The 25,273-nt window shown below is 35.5% G+C and overlaps 2 protein-coding genes across 4 annotated transcripts; both read right to left on the reverse strand.

The window, feature by feature from the left end:
- Positions 1-421: 421 nt before the first annotated feature.
- Positions 422-15,623, reverse strand: tom1l2b (target of myb1 like 2 membrane trafficking protein b). Of its 3 annotated transcripts, none has more exons than XM_079397799.1 (15): positions 15,524-15,623; positions 14,850-14,934; positions 14,368-14,446; positions 14,126-14,275; positions 12,665-12,799; positions 12,335-12,502; positions 12,121-12,237; positions 11,850-11,983; positions 9,962-10,010; positions 6,710-6,875; positions 6,491-6,605; positions 5,512-5,584; positions 4,380-4,439; positions 3,895-3,931; positions 422-3,327 (listed from the first exon to the last, which is right to left on the reverse strand). In XM_079397799.1, the coding sequence occupies exons 1-15, from the start codon at positions 15,573-15,575 to the stop codon at positions 3,173-3,175; spliced, it is 1,575 nt and encodes a 524-aa protein (XP_079253925.1). In that variant the 5' UTR covers positions 15,576-15,623; the 3' UTR covers positions 422-3,172. The 3 variants fall into 3 exon arrangements, with proteins under 3 accessions (XP_079253925.1, XP_079253924.1, XP_079253926.1); XM_079397798.1 differs by having other exon boundaries at positions 12,335-12,505; XM_079397800.1 differs by lacking the exon at positions 4,380-4,439 and having other exon boundaries at positions 12,335-12,505.
- Positions 15,624-17,783: 2,160 nt separating this feature from the next.
- On the reverse strand, positions 17,784-20,061 carry LOC306857742 (ATP synthase mitochondrial F1 complex assembly factor 2-like). The gene is made up of 8 exons (XM_079397866.1): positions 19,790-20,061; positions 19,656-19,700; positions 19,398-19,546; positions 18,984-19,081; positions 18,752-18,832; positions 18,543-18,655; positions 18,315-18,430; positions 17,784-18,220 (listed from the first exon to the last, which is right to left on the reverse strand). The coding sequence occupies exons 1-8, from the start codon at positions 19,923-19,925 to the stop codon at positions 18,083-18,085; spliced, it is 876 nt and encodes a 291-aa protein (XP_079253992.1). The 5' UTR covers positions 19,926-20,061; the 3' UTR covers positions 17,784-18,082.
- Between the last annotated feature and the right edge of the window lie 5,212 nt (positions 20,062-25,273).

The following is a 25,273-nucleotide window of genomic DNA, read 5'->3' on the forward strand; positions in this document are numbered from 1 at the left end:
AATAGATGTCAATGGAGGACATGAATTCAGTATGCTGACATTGTGAGGAAACAGCTGATCACTTTACTCATCTTCAAACGGTTTACCATCAAACATTTATTTCTGAGTGAGCTACATTTGGAAACAAAGGCTGAGGAAGAGAAGTCAGAGAAAATTTAGTCTGAAAATGCAGTCTTAAAACTGAAAGCCATTACTATCCAGAATGAGATTTTATAATATATTTCTGATTTTGTTTTGGTAAGTAGGTGTTCTGAATGGCTGGTAACTAAAGTTCACAAATTTGTAAATTACAGGGTTTGAAATGTGTGTGTACTAAAATATAACTATCACAGTGAACTCCATTTTAACATGATCTGTAATTCAGTTTGAGAGGCGCTGAATATATTCAATATGACATATGTCTACAATAATCAGTCTGGTAACATCACAATCTTGGTATATTTTATTGGAGTTCAACATGCATGAATCAAACAATACAGAGAGCTGCTTGAGGTATAACAACAGGTAAGCACACAGACCAACACCAGTACAATCTGTAAAACCAAGATTGACCACAGAATTGATCACCGGTTAGGGAGTACAGCTTCTTCCAGCCCTTCACTCACACACAGACACACTCACTCACTCACTCAACACACACAATGCACTTTCACTTTTCTTCAGAGAGATGTGTCATTTTAGAAAGCTAGATTCTCTCCTTCCCGTCCCTGGGTAAATACAGAATAAACACACGGTGTCTGCAGCAGACATCAGGAGCTGTTGTTCACACATATACATAGACACACACAACTCCAGATACATTTCAAAGAGAAGAAAGGTGCCGCTCCTATAAAGAAATGCTCTCAATGGTACAAAAGACATTGGCATAAGCTGACCATATCCTGGGGATGATTTTTGTCTGATTGCAATAAGTCAGTCAAATGTTTTCTTTCCAACTACACTGGGGGGAAAAAAAAGTGGAAACTCCAAATCTATGATTTTTAATCTTTACAGTCCCTTCATTCTAATATACAGTAACCAATACTGTCTACTGAAAAAAAAGATACTAAAATGTTCTGCTTTCTCAAACTGTAAATTACTGAGACTAATTTACAGCTAAAACCATTTCAAATAAATCAAACCGTAGTGCAGCATTAAGTGATGAAATTGCAGAATTGCTGAAAAATTCATTCAAGGTAGATGCTAATAAACTGATAAATAACTTCAGTTAAAATCATGTGTTTTTACCCAAGATGAACCGTTTCAGCGATAGTGTCAAAAACAATAACAACAGCATTTAAATGGGATGGTTAACATCCATGGGAGGTAAAATTTTAATGTAGTTTAGTGTACATAGTAATGTAGGAGATACAGAGCTCATGAAAGAATCTAGTCCATTGTGACCACCAAGTCGTGTCCCTCAAATCTCCTGTTATCAACAGAAATAGATAGTAGCCATAATATTTTAGTTTTAATGCTTATGCATAATTGAGCTGCATCCCTGCTACAGCTATCCTTGAATTTCTTCTTAGCTCTTCTCAAAAATACCAAACAGACTAAATATCACTGACACCTGTTTCCCTTACACGGTCGTAACAGCTCCAGTTAACAGACACCGCATAATGAACTCCCAATAATTCTCCCAAAGGCGACGATCCACAAAATCCCAGTTTTCAAACTAATATTATGAGTCCAAGAGGGCCAAAGCTTAGTTACTCAATAGATCTGGGGCTCATAATACATATTTTGTGTAGTGTGACAAATCATATAAAATAATTAGCCATGCAAAAGTGCACCATCACTTTGATTTGTGCTCACCTAAATGAACAAATAAAATCAAATACAAACAACTAAAACTCCTCTGGACGTTAAAAGCAATATATGTCTTAAGTTAGTTGACTCCACGCTTAAATTATTTGCTAAGGTTAAACATTTGGTCCGTCAAAACAGCATGTACACTACAGCGAGACAGCACTCAAACGAAGATATTACATCAGCACATTCACCTCACTAAATCAAATCTCTGATGTGCAAACATGAGAGTACCAAACGTTAAATGACCATTAGTGGACTACACCTTAAACTACCCACAACCAGTTCTTTAAGGCAGATCCATTTCATTCCCAATAACAACATTAAGCTCGACTCCACTTCTGCTGCAGTTGTGCAACGTAAAATCCAATTTAAACTGCCTCGCAGTCACCATCAGTTCTCTGGAAACTCCATTTGTTTTCGGCCTCGTAATAGACAGCACTGAAATGAACGACAGCTTAAATTTTGTATTTGAACAAAAGCTCTTTTAACACAGCCGAAAGGCAAATAATTATTTCAGTGCAAATTAAATTGAAATACATAATTTTCTAATAGGCAATGGTTTTGCCAAGTAAAATAGCATTTAAAAGTATCCAGTGAAATATTGATAATATCATTTTCCCTCTGATATGACTTATGTACTTCGGAGATGTGGTACAGACATGTCACTTCTGTCACTTTTAAGCAAAATGTGTTAAAATTCAAATAAATAACGACTATGCTTAAAACTTCTCTCTCTAATAGTTATGTCTGATTTAATAACTGGTACTAATTTCTGATAATATGACACAAATCTTAAATTTGCCAGCTGAACTGCTACCATCAGCTTTCATCTTGTCAGAGGTATTAATTGGAAATTTTATAATAAATAATCTTATGTATAACATCCCTTTAAAGCAAATCATCAGGTAAATAAAAAAGTACAATTATTAGCTCCCTTTACAGATCATTAATGAGGAAAGAGAAATTGGATTATCCAGCGGTTGCATGCAGGACCACAGAGAACACAAAGTTAGACATGACCGGATCTGGTAGCAGACTTTACATTAATTTCCTTGCTTTATACCGCAAATATCAATTAAAAAAAATAGACATTGAACTCTCAAACCCACAAGGAACGGTAATGCTTTTAGACGGAGTTATGAGTGGATCTTATACAGTATTTTCAATGGAATGAAAACTTGGTAGAGTATGAAAATGTCCATTATGAAAACGTCAAGATCATGAAACAGTTTTAATCACTTCAGCTGTGGTAGTGTTGATTGTGCTGGCGAAGCAGGAAGCAGGAGAGAAAGAGGAGAAGATGATAGATCTGCAAAGCGGCTGACCCATCACTGCCACATGAGCAGTGCTGGGCCGCCCCAGAGCATCTGACACTTATCTACAAGGCAAAGACAGAGTCCTCGGACCTGCCTGCCTTTTTACTCGTGTTTGCAGAAGCGCCGGCGGCAGCAGAAAGCTCATCACTCGGGGGTGTCGGCAGCGTGGGCACCATCTCTGCTGCTTTGGCTCTCTCCTCCAGAAACTTGTCAAACTCTGGAAGAAAGTTTTCAAGGGGCATTTAAAAGTCAAAAACTGCATATAATTGCTGGGACTATGAACAGATAGACACTACTGTTCAAAATTTTAGGGTTGGTTTTTAATGTTTTTTTTAAAGAAGTCTCTTATGTGCACCAAGGCTGCATTTATTTGATTAAAAATACAGTAAAACGGTAACATTGTTTAATTACAATTTAAAATTTATATATTTTAAAATGTAATTCCTGTTATGTCAAAGCTGAATTTTCAGTGTTGTATCATCGTACAGAAATCATTTTAATATGTTAATTTGCTACTTAAGAAACATCTATTATCACAGTTAAAAAGATTTCTGTCAAAGCCATGATGGAAACCAGTTTCTTCCATGAATAGAAAGTTCAAATAAACTAGAAACAGAAATTATTTGTAACATTATAAATGCCTTTACTGTCAGCTATTGATCAATTTAATGCATCCTTAATAAGTGTTAATTTCTTTAAAAACAACAAAACCTACTAAAAAACAAAAAAACAAACTTGACCCCAAACTTCTGAACAGTAGCACAAATCAAGTAATTCTTCATACCTTCACTTGTCACACCCTCTTCTCCTTCATCTCCTTTCTGAAGGAAAGGGTAAAAGATTTCAGTGCATGAAGGCTTGCATAAAAAGGAACACCATTTTTTTTGCAACCACATCAAACATGATAATTGTTTCTCTTCAAATGACCTATACCTGGTTTAGCTAAATGACATTACCCAAAACATCCAAAAGAGTCATTAGTATAGAAAATAAAAGCGTTAAAAGCATATCAAGCAAGAGTCTATTCTCTATGCACTCAGTGTATATTTGTAATTGTAAGAATATTCCAGAAAAGTAAGGAATGCAGAAAAACCAAACAGGGAGAGTCATTAGTGACCCCAAAAAGAGGATAAAGGGCAATCAGCCAAGAACAAAAAGGCAAACAAAAAGAAATATGTGGTAACAAGGGCATATTTCTTTTCAGAAAAATAGTTTATGTCCTAAGAAAAAGCAAAAAATTAAAGAAAAATAAAAGAAAGGAAATCTCACCACATCAGTACAGAGCCACTCCTCAATGTCATCCATGACAGAGGACTGGTCAAGAGCTGCCTATGGGCACAAACCATGGGCCGGAGCAAAGCAAATAAATAAAAAAAATAATAATCCCAAGAAAACATGACAAAACAAACAAACAAATGACAAAAAAAAACCAAAAACAATAAGACTTCAACATAAAAGTCTTAATCAAACCAATATTAGCAAACTACCCCCATATGGAGACATGTGGAAATAAATCATGCACAAGCGTCACCGCACTTTACTGCAATTCAAGACTCTTTTGAGCTGCACCCACTGAATAATATCAGTAACTAATATATAAAAATAAAAGTACAATCGGAACTCTTACTTCCAGAATTAGTTTCTTTTAACTCAAATGTACTGTATACGTGTCACCTTCTGAGCAAAGTTTCAAAGTCACAATCTTCTCACTGACTAATTTGGAGTTTTTGGTACACTTACACAAACATTGCTGTGTACTACGTACCTTGGTATCCTCTGCAAATAACCGCAATTCATATGCATTTTCAACCACTCCAACATAAGTACCTCAATATCCAGCTCTAGGATGCCTCTTTGACATTAAAGCAATGATTCCAAATGCACATATGTGACCATGGACCACAAAGCCAGTCTTAAGTGACAATTTTTCTAAATTTAGATTTATACATCATCTGAAAGCTGAACAAATAAGCTTTTCATTGATGTGTGGTTTGTTAGGATTGGACAATATTTTGCCGAGATACAACTATTTGAAATCTTGAATCTGAGGGTGCAAAAAAAATCTAAATATTGAGAAAATCACCTTTAAAGTTGTCCAAATGAAGTCCTTAGCAATGCATATTACTAAGCAAATCAAGTTCAGATATATTTAGGGTAATCAATTTACAGAATATCTTCATGGAACATGATCTTAACTTAATATCCTAATGATTTTTGGCATAAAAGAAAAAAATTTTGGCATAAAAGATAATTTTGACCCCCACAATGTATTTTTGGCTATTGCTACAAATATACCCCAGCGACTTGAGACTGGTTTTGTGGTCCAGGGTCACATATACTGATGAAAAAGGCAAGAAGCTGTCCTAAAATAAAAATACACAGAGTATCAAAGAAAACTCACCCCAGTGTGTTGTTGTCTGACATCCAAAGTCGGGGCCACTCCACTTGAAGCCTTTGTGTCTTCGAATGGTGCGCTGATAGTTCAAAATTAGCAATGTTAAAGCTAATATAAAACAATATCATAAAAATTTAAATCATAATTAGCGAATGATGCCTCTCCTACACCTTTACTGCATAATAAAGATCTGCAATTTTTTTTGTTTCAGATAGCTCGATTTAGTATTTTACATAAAAAGAGGCCCCCTTTGTCTAAGAAAATAAATACTTTAAAAATTAAACGTAAAACATAAATAAATGAATGACAATAATTTGGCATAAAATCTAACTCTTTGTAAATGTATAAATGGAAACAAGAACAGTGTGCAATAACCAAAGAATTTTGTCCAGTTTGGTGATAGCTTTATGCATCTTACAATGCAAGTGTACAATTGTCCAGAATGGATGCTTCAAAAACCACACAAAGTGAAGACGACAGGATTCCACATGGTCAAAGTTTATAAATCAATGTCTTCCAGGTGGTAGAAGTAGGTCTTATGGGTTCTAACTATAGGTGTGTGTAAAAAACCAACAACAATATTTGTAACATTTTAAGCTACAAAGCATCGCTTACGGCCAACTGTCATAAACTGATGATCCGTCGGAAGAGATGGTTTATAGCTTAAAAAGTTGATTTATTTATTTATTTTTTCCTGACACACACCTATCATTTTGGTCCAGAAAACAATGATCAACTGGGATCTTATGGATTATCATCATGCTTGTATTGTGTAATTTATGAAGCATCAACATCGGAGGTACCGTACATTTGCATTACTGTATATGGACTCACAGAGATGGATTATGTTTTCTAAAATTCTTCAATTTTGTTAATCTGAAGAAACTGAGTTATATACTGCACATCTGGGATTTTCAATTTCAGTGAGGCATCTTACTCTATTATACATAAGCTATCAATTACATGAAATAGATTTGTTTCATACTTCTTCCTCTCAGGTATGGTGCCAGTCCTGGTCTGAGCAAACGTGTCAAAGTCATCTTGGGGTTGACAGGTAGTCAAAGAGCTCAAAGTGCCACTCACACTGTCAGAACCAACATCTGCAAAGCAATGGTATTCTTACATTAGTACAGACAAACAAGAGAGCTTCCCACATGATATCTAAAATGTAAAAAACATTGTGGATCCAAGGTATGAGACTCACCCAAACCAGCCAGTCTGGAGGAGAGTGTGACTGGTGAAGCGGAGCGAATCGGAGCCACAGAGGGAGGCAAGCTGGATGGAGGAGTAGCACTGATCCTGGGGCTGACCACTGCTGGAGACCCTGGTCCCAGGTCAATCAGGTTATCTTCTGTCGCCTCATTCAGGACCTATGGATACGCAACACCATTTCAAATAGACACACATTGATTATGAACACTTTGGGGCTATAAGATTATTTATTTGCTATCTTACCTTCACACCATGAACATTTTCGAACTGGTTTACGTAAAGTACTGCTTTTTTTACATACTTTAAAAAGAGAGACCCTGCAGTCAGTTATACAGTTCCTTTTCAAACAATTAGCATATTGTGATAAAGTTCATTATTTTCTGTAATGTACTGATAAACATTAGACTTTCATATATTTTAGATTCATTACAACACAACTGAAGTAGTTCAAGCCTTTTATTGTTTTAATATTGATGATTTTGGCATACAGCTCATGAAAACCCAAAATTCCTATCTCAAAAAATTAGCATATTTCATCCGACCAATAAAAGAAAAGTGTTTTTAATACAAAAAAAGTCAACCTTCAAATAATTATGTTCAGTTATGCACTCAATACTTGGTCGGGAATCCTTTTGCAGAAATGACTGCTTCAATGCGGCGTGGCATGGAGGCAATCAGCCTGTGGCACTGCTGAGGTGTTATGGAGGCCCAGGATGCTTCGATAGCGGCCTTAAGCTCATCCAGAGTGTTGGGTCTTGCGTCTCTCAACTTTCTCTTCACAATATCCCACAGATTCTCTATGGGGTTCAGGTCAGGAGAGTTGGCAGGCCAATTGAGCACAGTAATACCATGGTCAGTAAACCATTTACCAGTGGTTTTGGCACTGTGAGCAGGTGCCAGGTCGTGCTGAAAAATGAAATCATCTCCATAAAGCTTTTCAGCAGATGGAAGCATGAAGTGCTCCAAAATCTCCTGATAGCTAGCTGCATTGACCCTGTCCTTGATAAAACACAGTGGACCAACACCAGCATCACTGACTGTGGGTACTTGACACTGGACTTCAGGCATTTTGGCATTTCCCTCTCCCCAGTCTTCCTCCAGACTCTGGCACCTTGATTTCCAAATGACATGCAAAATTTGCTTTCATCCAAAAAAAGTACTTTGGACCACTGAGCAACAGTCCAGTGCTGCTTCTCTGTAGCCCAGGTCAGGCGCTTCTGCCGCTGTTTCTGGTTCAAAAGTGGCTTGACCTGGGGAATGCGGCACCTGTAGCCCATTTCCTGCACACGCCTGTACACGGTGGCTCTGGATGTTTCTACTCCAGACTCAGTCCACTGCTTCCGCAGGTCCCCCAAGGTCTGGAATCGGTCCTTCTCCACAATCTTCCTCAGGGTCCGGTCACCTCTTCTCGTTGTGCTGCGTTTTCTGCCACACTTTTTCCTTCCCACAGACTTCCCACTGAGGTGCCTTGATACAGCACTCTGGGAACAGCCTATTCGTTCAGAAATGTCTTTCTGTGTCTTACCCTCTTGCTTGAGGGTGTCAATGATGGCCTTCTGGACAGCAGTCAGGTCGGCAGTCTTACCCATGATTGCGGTTTTGAGTAATGAACCAGGCTGGGAGTTTTTAAAAGCATCAGGAATCTTTTGCAGGTGTTTAGAGTTAATTAGTTGATTCAGATGATTAGGTTAATAGCTCGTTTAGAGAACCTTTTCATGATATGCTAATTTTTTGAGATAGGAATTTTGGGTTTTCATGAGCTGTATGCCAAAATCATCAATATTAAAACAATAAAAGGCTTGAACTACTTCAGTTGTGTTGTAATGAATCTAAAATATATGAAAGTCTAATGTTTATCAGTACATTACAGAAAATAATGAACTTTATCACAATATGCTAATTTTTTAAAAAGGACCTTTATAAGGTTAAGAGGGTTAAGATGAATGGTTGGGATGTGGTATACACATTGTTTACACCGGTTTCACCAACTCTTTTGTGAGAGGAGGTTCAATCTGTAACTCAAGGTACACCAAGAATTGATGAAAAAGGTGAAGTTTTCAGACTGCACAGGCACATCGACTATTATAGTGGGCACAAGAGGAATGGCTATTGAATATTCTCAGTCTTATTGTTATTAAATGTGTGAGAATGTTTCTCATAGCATTTGTTTCTTTGCCACTTGAAAAAAGGTTGTTGCTGTACTCCCTCAGATTCTCATTCAAATGCACATTAAAACATGCTGTCAAAAACATAATTTGCTAATGTCTTGACACAGTGACACGCTTATGTCAAGTAATATAAAAGGGTTCAAATTCAAAAAAGCACATCAATAATAATAATAATAATACACATTGTCAAAAATGTGTTTGGTCAGAAGGAATAACAGCACATGATTCTTCAGACATCATTTTAATATCCTTGATTTATCAGCACTGAATATTAACAGTAATATTTTTGCTTAATATTTTTTTAGGATTTTCATTTCATTTCATTTCCTTTATTAATTTATTCATTAATTCAAAAATCTTCTTGACCCCAAACTTTTGATTGGTAGTGAACGTCTCTCATGCAGTCCTGGAAATGACTACAATAGCCTAAAAAATATAGCTGTATGTGTGCTGTAAAAATCATACATCAATTACATGAAATGCATTGTTAATACAGTAAATCCCCATGTAGCCTATTTTATTTGAAGCAGTGCAGGAACTAGTCCTAGTGCAAGTAGATGGAAAGGGTGCAGGCAAAAGTCACAGACTGTGGGACAGGCATTCTACATGCTAATGGAGGTTCACTGTCAAGACAAGCCAGATGCAACACAGGAAGATGTACCAGCCAAGACGGACATAACATTCTTTAGCATTTGCGTGTCAAAGTAAAAAATGAGATTAGATGACTTTCATACTTGCCTCCCTCAGCTAGCAATAACAAAAAATAAAAATAGGAAAAACAAATCACAAAACCGACCAAACCACACAATAAATAACACCAACATGCAATCACATCAGTTGAGAACCACACAATGAAGTTTGCATCTCAAAGCAAACGTATCACGCATTCTCAGAGCATATTTTAGAGCAAAAAGCAAGCAATGAGAGGAAGAGGAAATAATATGAGTGACTGAGATGTGCTGTTGGCATGAACAATTTACCTTACAATGTGTTCGGGGGAAAATAAAACACACACCTTGATGAAATGATGCTAATACAGATAAAAGAACAACTCTCTTAATGAAGATACAACTCACCCCATTGTTTACGCCTTGAGCAGTTCGGCCAGATCGGAATCTCTCGTATCTAAAAAAATTAAAAGCATGAAAAGTAAGCAACAAGAATACATATAACTTATTACACCTACCTCTCACTTAAAGCAGCCTTTTTTAAATCAAGCATTAAAGGGATGGTTCACCCTAAAACGTGGTCCGTATAGTGAGAAACGAGAAGAATCATATTTTGCTTTAAACGGGTGTTTTTTTGTTTAAATCGGTGCATGAAATAATGCTGCTCTTAATTTTTACTGATGACTTCAGCGTTAATAATTTTCATTATAGGCCTATAATTCATTGTATAAATTAATATACCTTGTTTAAAAAGCCTTTTTAAAAACATTTTCAATGAGGAGTAAGTTAATAGGCTAATCTTTTATTATCCTCAGAGGTAATCCTCTATGAAATTATTGCAGGGCAAATTAATTGTAATTTAATAATAAAAGTAACCTAATAATAATAATAGGCCTAATAATAAGAAGAACATAACAGGCCTACATTAATTGGAAATACTAAATCCTCTTAATATTGCCAAAATTTGATGCAATATTTTGATGCTTTTGACAATATTTCTGTCGATATGTGATGCAATGCAACTCAGCACGGGGAGGTTACCGCGGGGCCCCCCTGCAGTGTGTGCCCTGCGTGCCAGTCCACTATGCCTTTGTGTGCGCTATGTGCTAGAACAAACCTCATTGGTTTTCGTGTGCTTCCGATTACCATATTTAAAGTGCGCTATGTACGTGTGTTGATCACTGTTTAGATGTAAACAAAGACTTGGATTAAACTGCAATATTCATATGGATTCAGTTTAAAATGCCTTTATAACCTTTTGGGACTTCTTGGAAGGCCAGAAACCTCTCAGGTTTCATAAAAAATTATCTTAAATTGTGTTTCAAAGATTAACATTAGTGTAAGAATTTTTTAATGAATATCTCTTTAAAGAAAAGGTAAATACATTGGGTCTCATTCACTAAACATGCGTACGCACAAATTTTGCGTGAAATGTGCATACAGATGTTTTCACGAATAATGATTCATCAAAAACTTTTGTACTAAAACTTATTCTAAATGTACGAAAAAATTCAAGAACAACTTATACCACACGTACGCAATAATCATGTACGCCCGGGGCCTTATAAGCATGTATAAAGAACCCTAGATATAATTAGATATGTTATTTACAGGGTGGGTGAAAAGTAACTAGACATTAAAATTTATAATAAAGTATAATTAGAGGTCCAATTATATAAATAGATATATACATACATATACATATATATATATATATATATATATATATATATATATATATAATTAGAGGTCCAAACAACAAATCACCTGATCTGTCCTTATATAAACGGCGATTATTGTGTCTCACCTTGTGTTTGGAGGCATGGCACACTTGGTGCTGCTTAAAGACATTGGGCGCGTGCTCTAAGGAGAGAGCGCGTCTTTAGAGAGCGCACAGATATGTTTGCTGAGAGTGACGAATGGCTTTTAAATAGCAATTTTTTTCTGGCTTCCACCTCCGACAGCAAAACCTCACGTTCATTATCGTTAAAGTTCTTTTTCTTTGTCTTTTGTTTCGGTGCCATAATTGTCTTTCTCTGGACGAGTGCCGCTTTGCGGAAAGCCCTTATATGGAGCTGGTTTGGGCGTGTATTATGCTAATCACTAACCTCGTGCACGCGGGCGCTCATTTAGAAGACTCCAGATTCACTAACAGAAGAACGAGTTTAAGAACAAGCTCATGTGCGTACGCACGTGTTGTGAATTAGGCGGAAAGTTTTCGTGAGAAATTCAAATGTGCGTATAAATACGAAAAACGTACGCAATTATTAGTGAATGAGACCCATTGTTCTCACACCTCTCATATCGTAGGAAGATGTTGTTGAGGTCGTCGTTGACGTGCAGGAGCTCCTCTGTGACTTCCTCATTGGTCACACGTGAGATGAGCTCAACTATCCTCTGCTGCATGGCCCTGCACGTTCTGTTTAACTCCTTAAAAACAAAGGAAGCAAACCATGTAACGCTGAATATTAAAAATGGTCAACATAATGCTGCACCAACACTCCCTCTAGTGGCCTTCAGTAGCTCTTTCAAGCAAGTAAACAAAAAAAAAAATCTGAATGAGAAACCTGCAGAAGCTCATGATCGGAAGGATCCTCTTGACCAGGAACCATCTCGGTCAACATCTCCGACATCACCTTAGTGTTCCCACGCACAATGTCAAGCTCACTGCGCAGCTTGCAAATCTAATCAATGATATTTTAGTAAATCATTATGCAATCTATGAAAACAAATGTTGATCTATACCATATAAAAGAATGGAGGAAAAAGGTTCTACAGTACCTGTTCAGGGGAAGGGTTGATGGGCCCAGACATGTGCAGATTGGGCATCTGTGGGGAAGTGTGAGTCACAGGGGCAGAGAAAGGAGGAGCGGAGGCAGGGTGAGGCTGTGGCTTGGGCTGGACTGGGGCGTTAGATTTCTGCTGGTCCAACTCTGGTCCAACACTTTGCTGCTATTATCAACAGAGCAAGACAATGAACGAAAGTGCAGAGATAAAGAGGGAAGGTAAAGCGATAAAGTTAAGTAAATGACAAGGGGCATAATATTTTAATGGGAGCTGCAATAACCTGTGTGATAAACAAACCATAATATATCTGACATCAACACCTACCCGTTGTGGTGTGTGAATGGGGGACAAGGTCTCCAAGTCAGATTGAGGAAACTCTATACCCTTCCTCTTCATTTCTTCGTAGACGTGGACTACTCCAGTCAAATCTGGACTACTCCTGAAGGCATCTGCCCATGCCTGATGTATAGAGTACATGCCATATGCTTTGAAATCTTGTAATTTAAGATGCATTAGAATAGCTATTAAAGCACACTGCACTACATATGAAAAATATAGATTAAAAAAAATTGTAGCTGCTGACTTTCATAGTATGGCATACCAAATACAAAAAATACTACCCACATTCTTTCAAATGTGACCCTGGACCACAAAACCAGTCTTAACTAGCACAGGTATATTTGTAGCAATAGCCAAAAATACGTTGGGTCAAAATTATTAAAAAAAAATTATGCCAAAAATAATTAGGATGTTAAGTAAAGATCATGTTCCATGAAGATATTTTGTGCATTTTCTACTGTAAATATATCAAAACGTTTTTTGATTAGTAATATGCATTGCTAAGGACTTCTTTTAAACAGCTTTAAAGGGAATTTCTCAATATTTAGATTTTTTTGCCACCTCAGATTTTCAAATAGTTGTAGCTTGCCCAAATATTGGCCTATCCTAACAAACCATACATCAATGGAAAGCTTACTTATTTAGCTTTAAGATGACTTATAAATCTCAATTTTGAAAAATGGACCCGTAAGACTGGTTTTGTGGTTCATTTGTGTTTAACAGAATAAAGAAATTCGTTGAGGCTCCAAACAACCTTAGGGTTTGAGTTGCAAGATTTTTTATGATAATTTGAAAGTGTCTCTCACCAAAGCTGCATTTATTTAGTCACAAATACAGTAAAACCTTACTATTGTGAAATATCATTACAATATAAAATAACTGTTATACGTTCATATTTTAACATGTAATTTCTTCCTGTGATGGCAAAGCTCTTTTATTAACAGCTATTACATAATGTATCATTCTAAAACACTGCTTTGACGCTCAAGACACATTTTGACTTTTAAAAGGTAGTGTTGGTACTACAATAAGGTGACTGTTTTAAATAATGTTGTTTGAATGTCAAACAAAAATGCAAAGCACAAACTCTACTTGCCTAGTGACAAAGCCATTCTAGACATGTTAATAATTTCATAATGAAAAATTTCTAGCATCACATTAGATGCAAGACCAAGCAAATTGAAGTCACCCTTGGTCATCTGAGCCAAACCTAGTAACCTGAGCAACTAGGTTGTAATGAGCTCAACTTCAGTGCCAACGAAACAGTCGGATCTCCTTGACTACAGAGCATCAGGTAACCCGCCTCATGATGCACCTCCTAACCCTCTTTATCATGCCCTTCTTTTTGAAATGCCTCATGTCATAAGTTTCCTTCCCTCATATTGTGTTAAAACCACAAAACAACATTATTTCCTTAAATGAACAATCAAAACATCCAGTCCATACCTGTATCAATGCTAGCACTTTGTCCTGCACTATGGCAGGTGGGGTATTTTTAGGAGATATGATTTTCACCAAAATGCCATCAATGAAGTCCCGGGTGGTGATGAGCGCATGGAACCGGTACCCACAGTTCTTTACACATGACTCAAGAACCTGAACACATTATGGAAAATCAAAATGAACAGGACAATCTAAAAATGTTAGTAAGACTGCAAAGAGAATTGTTCCCACTGCACGCCTCTCACCGTCAGCGTAAGCATCACCTCCCTGTAGTTTTTATTCCCATTAAGCCTCTTCTTCACAGCTCTTATAGCATCCTTAGGCCTATAAATCAGACAAATAATTAAATAACACATCTATGCTGCTAAAAAAGCAATCTATTATGAAGTTTCAATGACAAGGTCAAGTGAATGAATCACTTTCTGCAAGCAAGCATTGCCTGGTTCCATTAATAACACATTGTCATGACTATTCAATTTATGTAACGCCCTGGACTTGCAATGGATTTGAATGGCCACAGAATGACTTGTGGCATGATCATTCAGCCATAAATTAAACATAATTAACATGAAAACATGTGAAACTTTAACAATGACAGCATCTTCTGGATTTGTACAATGTTTGTAGGTTTCTGTACAATGTTTGAAGGTTGATGGAATATGTCAGAACAGAGATTACTTAATCCAACCTGTTAAATGCAATAAATCATCCATCTTTCATGTCTCACCCATCTTCTGTTTCATTGATTATGTCACATATTTCCATATTCAAGGCCCAGTCTTCACTTTGTAGTGAGCCATCTGTGGCCCTTTCTGGGAAAGATATAAAAAAACTGATAAGATAGTCGATTACTGCCTTTCACTAACAAGAGAATCTGATACAACATCGGCACTGATGACATTACACTGAACTGCAAACCGCTGCGCAGTATGTGCATGCTGGTTATCTTCCAAAGCAAGCCGTCAGTTTCCTTTTATAAGTCAGTGTCCATTTATAAGAGTTGAACAATAGTATGAATCATTTACACTCATTAACGTTACCTCAATCTTTTGCTATGAAACTGGGTGTGAGAGATAAACGCAGTGTCCACTGGCTAGCAGGCTAATACCAGCTGGTAAGTGAAAGTAGTATTTCAGCTTACTTAAAAGCGCTTCGCCTCCCTTTAATCGGACATTTAATTCATTAAGTAAATTACTATTTTAAGACGCACATATTGAGAGGTAACTGTAAGTTAGACCAGCTAGCATGAATGAGCATTAACGTTAGCTGTTAGCCAGCTAACTGATAGGCTTTCCATATGTTGAGTTTCTACACAGCGGCTTAGCTAAATGCATCGCTTTAGGCGTTAACTTGTTACTACAGAATTTTTAAGCATCATATAATTTCTAAAAAAAAACATACCAATGCACAGTCCCACCGGAGTACTATATGGGTTTCCCAGCAAGAACTCCATCTTGTCAACATACCCAACGACTAACAGTCAATGAGACAGTAAACACTCAAGCCCCGCCCATGGACGACTCCTATTGGTCGCGTGATTCAGCGCAGCAAAGCTATTGGTCGAACCTGCAGTCAGTTATTGAAATGACACGCCAGCTAATTAAAGGGACAGCAGTGATTCCACTGACGTGACTGTTTTATAGAAAAAGTCTAAATATATTTGAGCCATACATGTGCTCCTAGAATCCGCGTTTTCATTGTTATATGGTAAGGGCGAAGAAACCAAAACAACAGATGCGTCCACGTGTAATCTAACATTATCATCTGACATAAAACAGAATCAAAACTGTGTAACATTATGGAATAAAATGTCAACCAATGAAAAGGTAATAATGACTGTCAAGCTTTGGGGTGTTGATCGACTCCATCTATTTTTTTTATTATCATTCTGAATCCAATTCACAGTTTTTTTTCAGCTTTTTGTTCAATAAGTTGTTTATTAGTTTATTTTTTTATTTATGAAACTTACCCATAATCAAGTTTTTAAAAAAAGAATGCATGAAGCTAGAATAAAATGTGTTTGTTTACAAGCAGAGACCCTGCTCTTTCTTTTGATGTTTTGTATGTTCAGATATTCATATAACAAAATATATACAAATTAATAAATAGGGACATAGTAGTATACTTAAAGTATGATGTAAAGTTCACTTAAAGAAAACCTATGAGTATACTTACCATATAAAACTACGAAACTGGTAGTTTATTGAGACTATACTTCAAAGTGTACTAAAAACGCTACTACAAGTATTTAATGAGTAAACTATCAGTATACCTATAAGTTCACTTTTAGTATAATTACAGTACAAGCTAAAAACTTTGATGTAAACTAGTTGTGTACTCAAAGTTTACTACTGGTATGCTTAAAGTATACTTAAAATTATATTTTATATAAAAGTGGGCCAATTTAGTCCCAATGAGTATTGAAATAGTACACTTACGAGTATACTACTAGTGCACTGCTATTTGCATACTTACTACATAGAGTATACTTAAAAATATACTTGAACTTTACTTAAGTATACTTAATAAAATAAACTTGAAGTATACTACTTTTTTGGTAAGGGCCATTAGGGTCTTCTTGAAATGGTCTCAGTGGTCGTGTAAAACAACACCCTTTTTACCTTGTCAAAAACACAGTGACTCGTTTCGGTGCATATCTCTTTACATGCTAATGAGCACTGCTCATCCTGCCCCTCTCTTCTGTGGAAGTGATCCATGCTTGAGTTTTAACTTTTTAACAAAACCTGCCTTGAATTGTCCATCGTTCAGAAAACAGTCTGGAGTAAAATGATTTGCACAGCCAGGTATAAACGAATTTAATGAAAGTGAAGTGATGTGTGGCCGAGTATGGTGATCCATACTCGGAATTTGTGCTCTGCATTTAACCCGTCCAAGTGCGCACACACTGCAGTGAACACACACCATACACGCACACCCAGAGCAATGTCTCCTTTAAAATTTAAATATTATAATCTTAAAGGGGTCCTATTATGCTTTTTCACTTTTTGAATTTTAGTCATTGTGTAGTGTGTATGTTTGGGCATAAAACGATCTACAAAGTTACAAATCTCAAAGTCCACTCCAAAGGGAGATATTTCATTTTTAAAAATCCTTTTTCAAGAACTACAACGAACGGCTCGTTTGGACTACAAAATTGCTTTCCTGTATTTATGACATCAGAAATTGTAAATCCTGCCTACAGAAATTTGAATGGTTGAGGGGTGGGGGTGTTCGAGCTCTATAGCATAATAGGACCCCTTTAATTCAAGCGATGAAAGATTTAGAAAGTCTGACAGTAATCAGTGTTAAGCACTAATGTAAGGTTAACCCTGCCTGCTTAACATGCTTGAAAATGATTAACAGTTGAAAACATTAGAAATTTAGAAAAGTAGTCAAATGTAATCAGTTACATTACTTCAATAAAGTAATTGAAAAGTTACACTACTTATTACATTTTAAGTAGGGTAACTTGTAATCTGTAACCTATTACATTTCCAAAGTAACCTTCCCAACACTGTATATTACTAATGGTTATGTATCAGATTGCCCTTTCGTACTATGCACTTAAAAACATATGTTTTTTTAATGTGTGATTTTGACTTTAAGGGAACTGCTTGGAAAAACATGAGACTGGGTTAGTAAAAATAAATGAGATGATCAGACATGTGCACATGATTACAATTTATCAATTTATTTTTTTTGTTTCCAACATTTTAGCTAAACAGTTTCACAGCTTTGACATTAAATACTGGGATTTCGTATTTACAGTCTTTCCGTTTGGCAGCTGTTGAAATTAATAATACATATCATGACCTTAGACATCTATATTATTGCTAAAAACATAGCTAAACAGCAACAGCATTGTAACTGGTGTCACTGCAGCTTGCTGTAAAAAGAAAATAGGACGGATATAACAAAAATCACATTTTTTCAGTCTCAAACGGTGCCTTTTTGGCCTTATCAGTCCTGTAAAATTTTTCTCTTGACAGCTGTGCTTTCAGAAGACAGATGCACAAACATTGCACCAGCAGCTGTCCGTGCTCGCAACTCATACAAGTCATAATCATGGACCCATTCCACATTTCCCCATTGCTGGATCTAAGACAGAACAGAACATAAAGAACAGTAAATATTAATATGGGCAAAAAGCTGTAATTACTAAACAGCTGGTACAAACTAAAAACTACCAAACCTGGTATTCTTCCTCAAGTCTGGACAGAAGAACCACTTGTTCCACGCTTAGGTGTCTGTCAATCAGCCCAAAGGACAAGACCAGTGATTTCAGCTGAGTGATCACATACTCAAGTCCTGCAGAAACAAAAAACCTGGACTGTTCAAACAGGCCTATTCTCATAAGATGCAAAATCCTATGTAAAAATGTCAATTTACATAAGATGCAAAAGCACCACAGTATCTTTACCTGTCAGAGACCACAAATTGTAGGACTTAAGGTGTTGACAAAATGTCTCCTTAGTCTCCTCTGGGATTTGAGGTCCCATTATACTGGTGGATGAGCCAATTACTACATTGTACCTAAAAATCACAAGACGTTCATATACGTCATTCATTATTTTTATGGCTATTACATATTCTAGTTAAAAAGCGATAAATTAATCTAGCCAAAATTACCTTTGTTCTATCCAGTTCATTACAGGGTCCCATTCATTTCTCTGAAGTTCTACAAGACCTGGAGGTTCTTCTACTCTGTAGCTACAACAAAGGTATCCGATTTAACGAAAACACACTATGAACAGATGTATTTAGGAAATGTAATACCATTCACCTTTACTGCCTTTACAAGATAATGTTATATAAATCTTGGTTTAATTAATTAAATGCCATCAAGTGAACCTCAAAATACCAGATTGTGTCAGTCTCCAAAAACTTTAGAGCAGCTGAGATAATTTGTTCCTTCGTCCTTTGCATTGGGTTGTCAAGCGCTGTGTTGCAAAGGGTGGTCTGTATGGACAGAAATAAGTCATATTAGCATATGTACAATTTGAGTCAAATCATGTAATTTTTATACATATAAGACTTTACATAAAATCAGGATGTTAATGTTTGTAATATCTTGACACCTTATAGTCACATTAAGCAGAATAGAGCTGGATGATATTATAGTTCACATTTTATGACTGTATAAGCAATTAAAACAGTTGATATTTGAGATGTGGTAGGCATCGCTTGCTGCATGTATGCAGATAATGTTGGATGCATATATTTACTATACTATATCACAAAATGTAAGGACTCTTTATTTAACCATAATGCCTACTAAGTGCATGGTGTAAAACTTCAGCGTGTCCTTCTGAACGTCCCACTCTGTTGCAACAGCTATGGCAAGAGCTTCATTGGGCACTGTGAACAGCTTTCCACTTGGAGTCTTCAGCTTTCGTTTGTCTAGGTTTATTTCATACAACCCCCCTGTAGACAACACAAAAACTATTTTCAAACAGACATAACTTTTTCTTGTTTCTTTTTGAAGTTGCAGATATGTGCTGCTATATGGGCATCAACACTGAATGATGCTCACCTTCACCTTGAGATATCGAGACGTTCTCATAGAACTTCTTTCTCTCTGCAAAATGTGATTTAAGGAACAAGAGATCAAGCATCAATACATTAGATTTGTCCTTCTACAACGTTACTCTTCTGTAATGATCTTACCTGTTGTGGCACTGGCATATCTTGCCTTTTGTAGGCGTGTTGATAAACTGGGAACATGCTGCCCTTGAGGAAGAGAAAATGGCCAAATGACCTGACCAAACTGCCCGTGATACCTACAGATATTCCGTAACATCATATACTTAGAACGCTATGTATTCCTAAAAATGTAAGAGTACTGAAGCATTTAGTCAAGGTTAGAAAGCGGGATCAGGCTTTACAGCTAACTTGACAAATCATCGTTCATGTTACAGTAAGAATACGAAAACACAAGTATTAAGTATAAACAAGGGTAACTCAAATATCTAGGAGCAAATAAATACTCTGACAAGAGATGTCACAGCATGCAGCAACGTGAAACCAAAGCGTGAATCTGATGACTGTGACCTACACAAGGATCGTAAAGGACAATTCATAATAAAAGTCCTAACAGCTTCACCTGTAAACTACTGGAATTTCAAACGTTTGCCTACTTTGATACAAATACACATATATAAAAATATTTTGTCCCTTTCCATATAATCGAATTTAGTGACTTTTTGTCACTCTTTTTATTTATGTTTTCTCATTTGTTTCTTTTTTTTATTGACTTGTAATACTGTTTGTTTTAGATTACCTTAGAATTTAATAGATTGCCTTTTAAAGATACAAATTTATGATGTTAGGTTACTCTTATTGAGTAATAGAAAACACTACACGTTGGTGACCCCTGCTGGTCATAAATGCAACATAAACTCTGGCTGAACGTGCATAAAAACCCATTCCAAATGTTTTATCAAATTAAGTTAATATATTAAGTGAAATTAACAAATCATCAAATACAAATAAATAGGTAGTGTTAGTATAATATGTGTTATTTTATTAAGTTTGTTTTATGAGGCTTTTCTAAACATGCATACAATAGAATTTTAAAACTACTACTCTTCATTTTAATTAGACAAATGTCTCATTAAAATGTCTACAAATGTATAAAACTGATACGAGATCAGATCAGGTAAGCCATAAAGACACAGGTTAACGTTAACTGAGGAAATAGCGTATTTCCTCAGTTAACGTTAGCTGCATTAGCTACCCTTGACGTTAAACCACGATATTACAGGTATGTAATATTCTTAAATATTGTTAAATGTAATGTTTACAGTATGTAAAGTTAGACGTAATCTCTCATGGTGTTTGAGGTCTTTTTACTCTTCCTCTATTTTAGTGAATGCTTTTGTTGCTTTAATCAGGACACAAGAGGTTTATCCAGGTTAATAGTAAGTTAGAGAGGCCATGTAAAGTGTTCTTTATATGTTACTGTTAGAAATAATTTGTATTTGAGATTGATGAATAATAGGCAGATCACTGGATTTCTAGGCTGGCATACTGTATGGTTTTGCTAGCTTTTAACCCAGTTTTCATCCTTATTTTATGAAATAGTAATGTTAAAGGTTTATTTCTGATGTCTTTGTCGAAAGTCAAGGCGATATTACAGGAGCTGCCCCACATTGAACACATTGTTTTCTGTGAGTGTACACAGCAGCAGCACCTCTGCCAGAACATCACTAACATCTACATATTCCTAATAAATTACATTATTTTTGTCTCAGGAATCATTCATGTAGGCTGACTTAAGTCACACTTCAGCCATGCCATTGTCACTCGGTCTGCCTGTGTCATTTGTTTCTGATCCAATCTATTTAAATCCAATCCGATCCAAGCTATTTAAAGGAATGAAGACATTTTCACAGGAAAAATGTTTCAATATGTGATTTTGATTTTGAGATCAGTTTCACAGCTTACACTGTATTATTCTTATGGTTTAGATGCTAAAAGGGAGAGTGCTTTCAAAGTCCTGCCCACTCTGCTTCCCCAATCAATATACAAGAACGGAGGAAAGGTCTTCAGACCCACAACCACAGAATCCTGGAAGTCATTCATTTGATGCACAACCTGTAAGTTTTTTTTTTACTTTTTCTACTCTTTACACAGTACTGTGCAAAAGTTTTAGGCCATTAGTATTTTTAACAGTTAAAATGGTTTTAAGTCAGTTATTTCTATCTTTTTGCTGTAGTGTGTCAGTAGGAAATATCAGTTTACATTTCCAAACATTCATTTTGCCATTAATTGTAATAATCCAGTAATAATTTAGTGCTCCACACAGAGATCTGATCATCAGAGATCTGAGACAGACTAAATCCAGAAGAACTGTGGAAACATCTCCAAGATGCTTCAAGAAACTTACCTGCAAAGTTACAGTGCTGTTAAAAGTTTTAGACACTTGTGAAAAAATGCTTTAAAATGAGGATGCTGTCAAAAATAATGTCATAAATAGATTTTCTTTATCACAGCTTTAAAGCAGCTTTTGCCGTCGGTGCAGAGTTTTTCATGAGCTTTGCAGGGAGGCTTCTTGAAGCATTTTGGAGACGTTGCCACAGTTCTTCTGGAATTAGTCTGTCTCAGTTTATTCTGTTTCTTCATGTCATTCCAGACAGACTGGATGATTATCAGATCAGAACTCTGTGTGGAGCACTGGCTGTTTTCAGACTCTTTGTGCAAACAAAAATCTCACTGGATTATTATATGGCAAAATTAATGTTTGGAAATGTAAACTGATATTTCCTACAGACACATGACAACAAAAATTGAAAACTGACTCAAAACTCTATTATTTAGCTGACTAAAATATTAGTGGCCTAAAACTTTTGCACAGTTCTGTGTATATATAGATATATAATAAATATATATAGGGGGCTTTGAATACCCGTAATTTATTCCATGTTGGTTGGATGAAATTTAGGTAGACAATCAAGAAGTGCCAGTAAGCAGAAAGAAACCTAAATCATTAACACAATAAATATTTAGTTTGAGCAACCTTTACCAGACCCAGTTCACAGGAAAACCCTGATGGTGTGGCTGGCACAATGTTTGGACTGATTCTCATGTGGCAATAATCAATTTCTTAGTGTTATAATACTGCAATGTTGACAAAGAATAGGACTCTACAGTGCCTAGTTTACAAAGTTTTTGTGTTGTGATCTACAAAAACCGTTGTTTTATTTGTGTCTGTAGGGGTTGGATGTAATGTGTAACAGTAGCACCCATTCAAAAATTGTTTTAAAAAGAAATGTGAAAACTCAAATTGATATTTACAGTTGCATTTTTTTGTGTTGTGTAATTGTATTACAGAAAATTAATAATTTTACTTTCCTTTGTGATTGTTATTTTATATGATAATTTATTAAAAATGTAGCCTATAACAATAGTTTTAACATTTTTATGCTTCCCTTACAAAAACATTAAATGGTAATCATAGTTCCCTAAAAACAGTTATTCCTACTACAGTTATTATTAAAACAACAAAACCAAAGGGAAAAGGAAAAAGGAAAAAATACACCATTCAAATGTTTTGGATCAATAACATTTTTATTTTTGAAGGAAAATAAGTATTTTTCAGCAAGGACGTATTAAATTGACCAAAAGTGACAGTAAAGACTTCCATTATTTCAACTTGTGTATTTTTGTTTTATCAAATTATCTTGATAAAAATGTTTCATAGTTTCTACAAAAATATTAAGCACCACAACTCTAATAAGAAATATTTGTTGTGTGTCAGATCAGCATGATGATTTCTGAATGACCTTTAAGACTAGAGTAATGGCTTCTGAAAATTCCGATTTGCCATTACAGTAAAAAAAAAAATAATAATAAAATAAATAAATAAATCACATTTTAAAATATATAAAAATAGAAGTCAGTTGTTTAAAATTGCAATAATGTCATAATACTACCGTTTTTATTGTTTTTGTTTTTTTAATCAAATGCAGCCTTGGTGAGCATAAGTGACTTCTCTCAAAAACAAAATGTTTTCTCCAACCCAAAACTTTTGAACCATAGTGTATACATTTATTTGACAAATAAAGAAAATATTAAAAAATAAAATAAAAATAAATACTTTTTTTTTTTTTAGAGTGATTTATTGTTCTGCTGAACTAGTCATATTTCAGCATGAGGTCTCCTATGTGAACACCGGATGATCAAATGTTTGGCAGAGGTAAGAAACTTACCACATTGTCATTTAGAAAGTAAAAACCGGTCATGTTTGACAGATTTTAAAAAGCCAACACACTCCCTTTACAGGAATATCCAACAATAACAACATTCTTTAATGTGAATTACGAAATAAGAAAATAGGATACCTACGAAGATACTAATGGCACTGGCTGGGTAAGGCTTTATTCTTAAAATACAATACTTCACCTGATAGTAGAACGAAATCAGGGCATGTTCTCATTTGCAGAAGATACATAAGTCTTTAGGAATGTTTTCTTTGTTTGCTATAGTAGGTCTGGATTAAGGTTCAAATCAATAAAGCACTATTTAACATTTCTGGAGCACGTCAAAATGATCCCAGTTTGCAGTTTAGACAAGCAGGTTTCTCACTTTTAAGCTGTGCTGTGTAGGAATGAGACGTGAGGTGCACACGGAAATGATTCATCACAGCTATTTTTGTAATTAGAAGTTCCTGTAACATTCTTGTCAAACGCTGTTGTCCTGTTCCTTGAACTAGACATCATTAATAAATAGCCTGCATTGTGTTTATGCTTATGGTATTTTTTTTTTTTTTTTCTTGGCGGTGCCTGGATTCTACATTTGCATTCAGAGATCCACAGCATGTAGAAGCTTTGAATTGTACTGGCTAGTTGGGTTTAAATGGAAAATTGTATATCCTAAATATGTAATATGTGGAACAATTGTTAATTATTTATATATAAAGTGACATGAATTCAGGTGACCTCAAGGCATTCTGAGGAGAGAGCAATGCAAAGACTGCTGGAATGACATGAACACTGAAAACATCTGTAAAAATAGGGCACAGTGTGTATTTATTATATAAAATAATTTTCCGCATTGCTTTTTTTATTTTACTTGTATTTTGAATGTTGCACTTTTACATATTTGCATTGTGGATGATGATTTTCCCCTTAGTCTGAGTAAACAGCCTCGCCAAAAACACTTTCAAATACTCACGATTCTATTTTACTATTCTATTTGAAGAATAATTTTTTGTTATTTCTGACATTTACTTATTAAACAGTATGTGAGGTTCTGTAGCGTTTTATATAATACAGATTCCCATTAATAAACAGGATAATAACAGTTTTAAATGTCGCAAAATTCAACAATTGTGAAATCAAATTCAATTTCAGCTGTAAAGCAGCTCCATGTTATTCAGCTCAATTTAGTGTTATTTTAGTTCAGTTTAATAACTGTGTGGCAAAGTTAATCAATTATGAAACTAGTTCATTACATTTTTAAGAAGCTGTATACAAGGCATTCATGTTATTATTTAGCTCCAGTCAGTTCAATGTTGATTCAGTTTAGTTCAATAACCGTGTCAATGTTAGTCAAAGTAAATTGTCCAGCTCAATTTAGTTAAAACTTTTGCTTTCATCCTATAAATGTCAGCACAGTTAAATCAATAATATTACTGAATACAGGCTATAT

This window comes from Barbus barbus (assembly GCF_936440315.1).
Source record: "Barbus barbus genome assembly, chromosome: 38".
Classification (NCBI taxonomy): Eukaryota; Metazoa; Chordata; class Actinopteri; order Cypriniformes; family Cyprinidae; genus Barbus; species Barbus barbus.

What these genes read in the sequence shown, in the direction of transcription:
- LOC306857742 (XM_079397866.1), bottom strand. Translation starts at nt 19,925, where the DNA reads ATGATGTTACGGAATATCTGTAGGTATCACGGGCAGTTTGGTCAGGTC. An exon ending in ATGAACTGGATAGAACAAAG is followed by an intron (nt 18,656 to 18,751) that starts GTAATTTTGGCT and finishes TGTGATTTTTAG; the next exon opens with GTACAATGTAGTAATTGGCT. An exon ending in GACTTGAGGAAGAATACCAG is followed by an intron (nt 18,221 to 18,314) that starts GTTTGGTAGTTT and finishes GTTCTGTCTTAG; the next exon opens with ATCCAGCAATGGGGAAATGT.
- tom1l2b (XM_079397798.1), bottom strand. Translation starts at nt 15,575, where the DNA reads ATGGAGTTCTTGCTGGGAAACCCATATAGTACTCCGGTGGGACTGTGC. An exon ending in TCCGGTGGGACTGTGCATTG is followed by an intron (nt 14,935 to 15,523) that starts GTATGTTTTTTT and finishes TATCTTTCCCAG; the next exon opens with AAAGGGCCACAGATGGCTCA. An exon ending in CTCCAGACTGGCTGGTTTGG is followed by an intron (nt 6,606 to 6,709) that starts GTGAGTCTCATA and finishes ATTGCTTTGCAG; the next exon opens with ATGTTGGTTCTGACAGTGTG.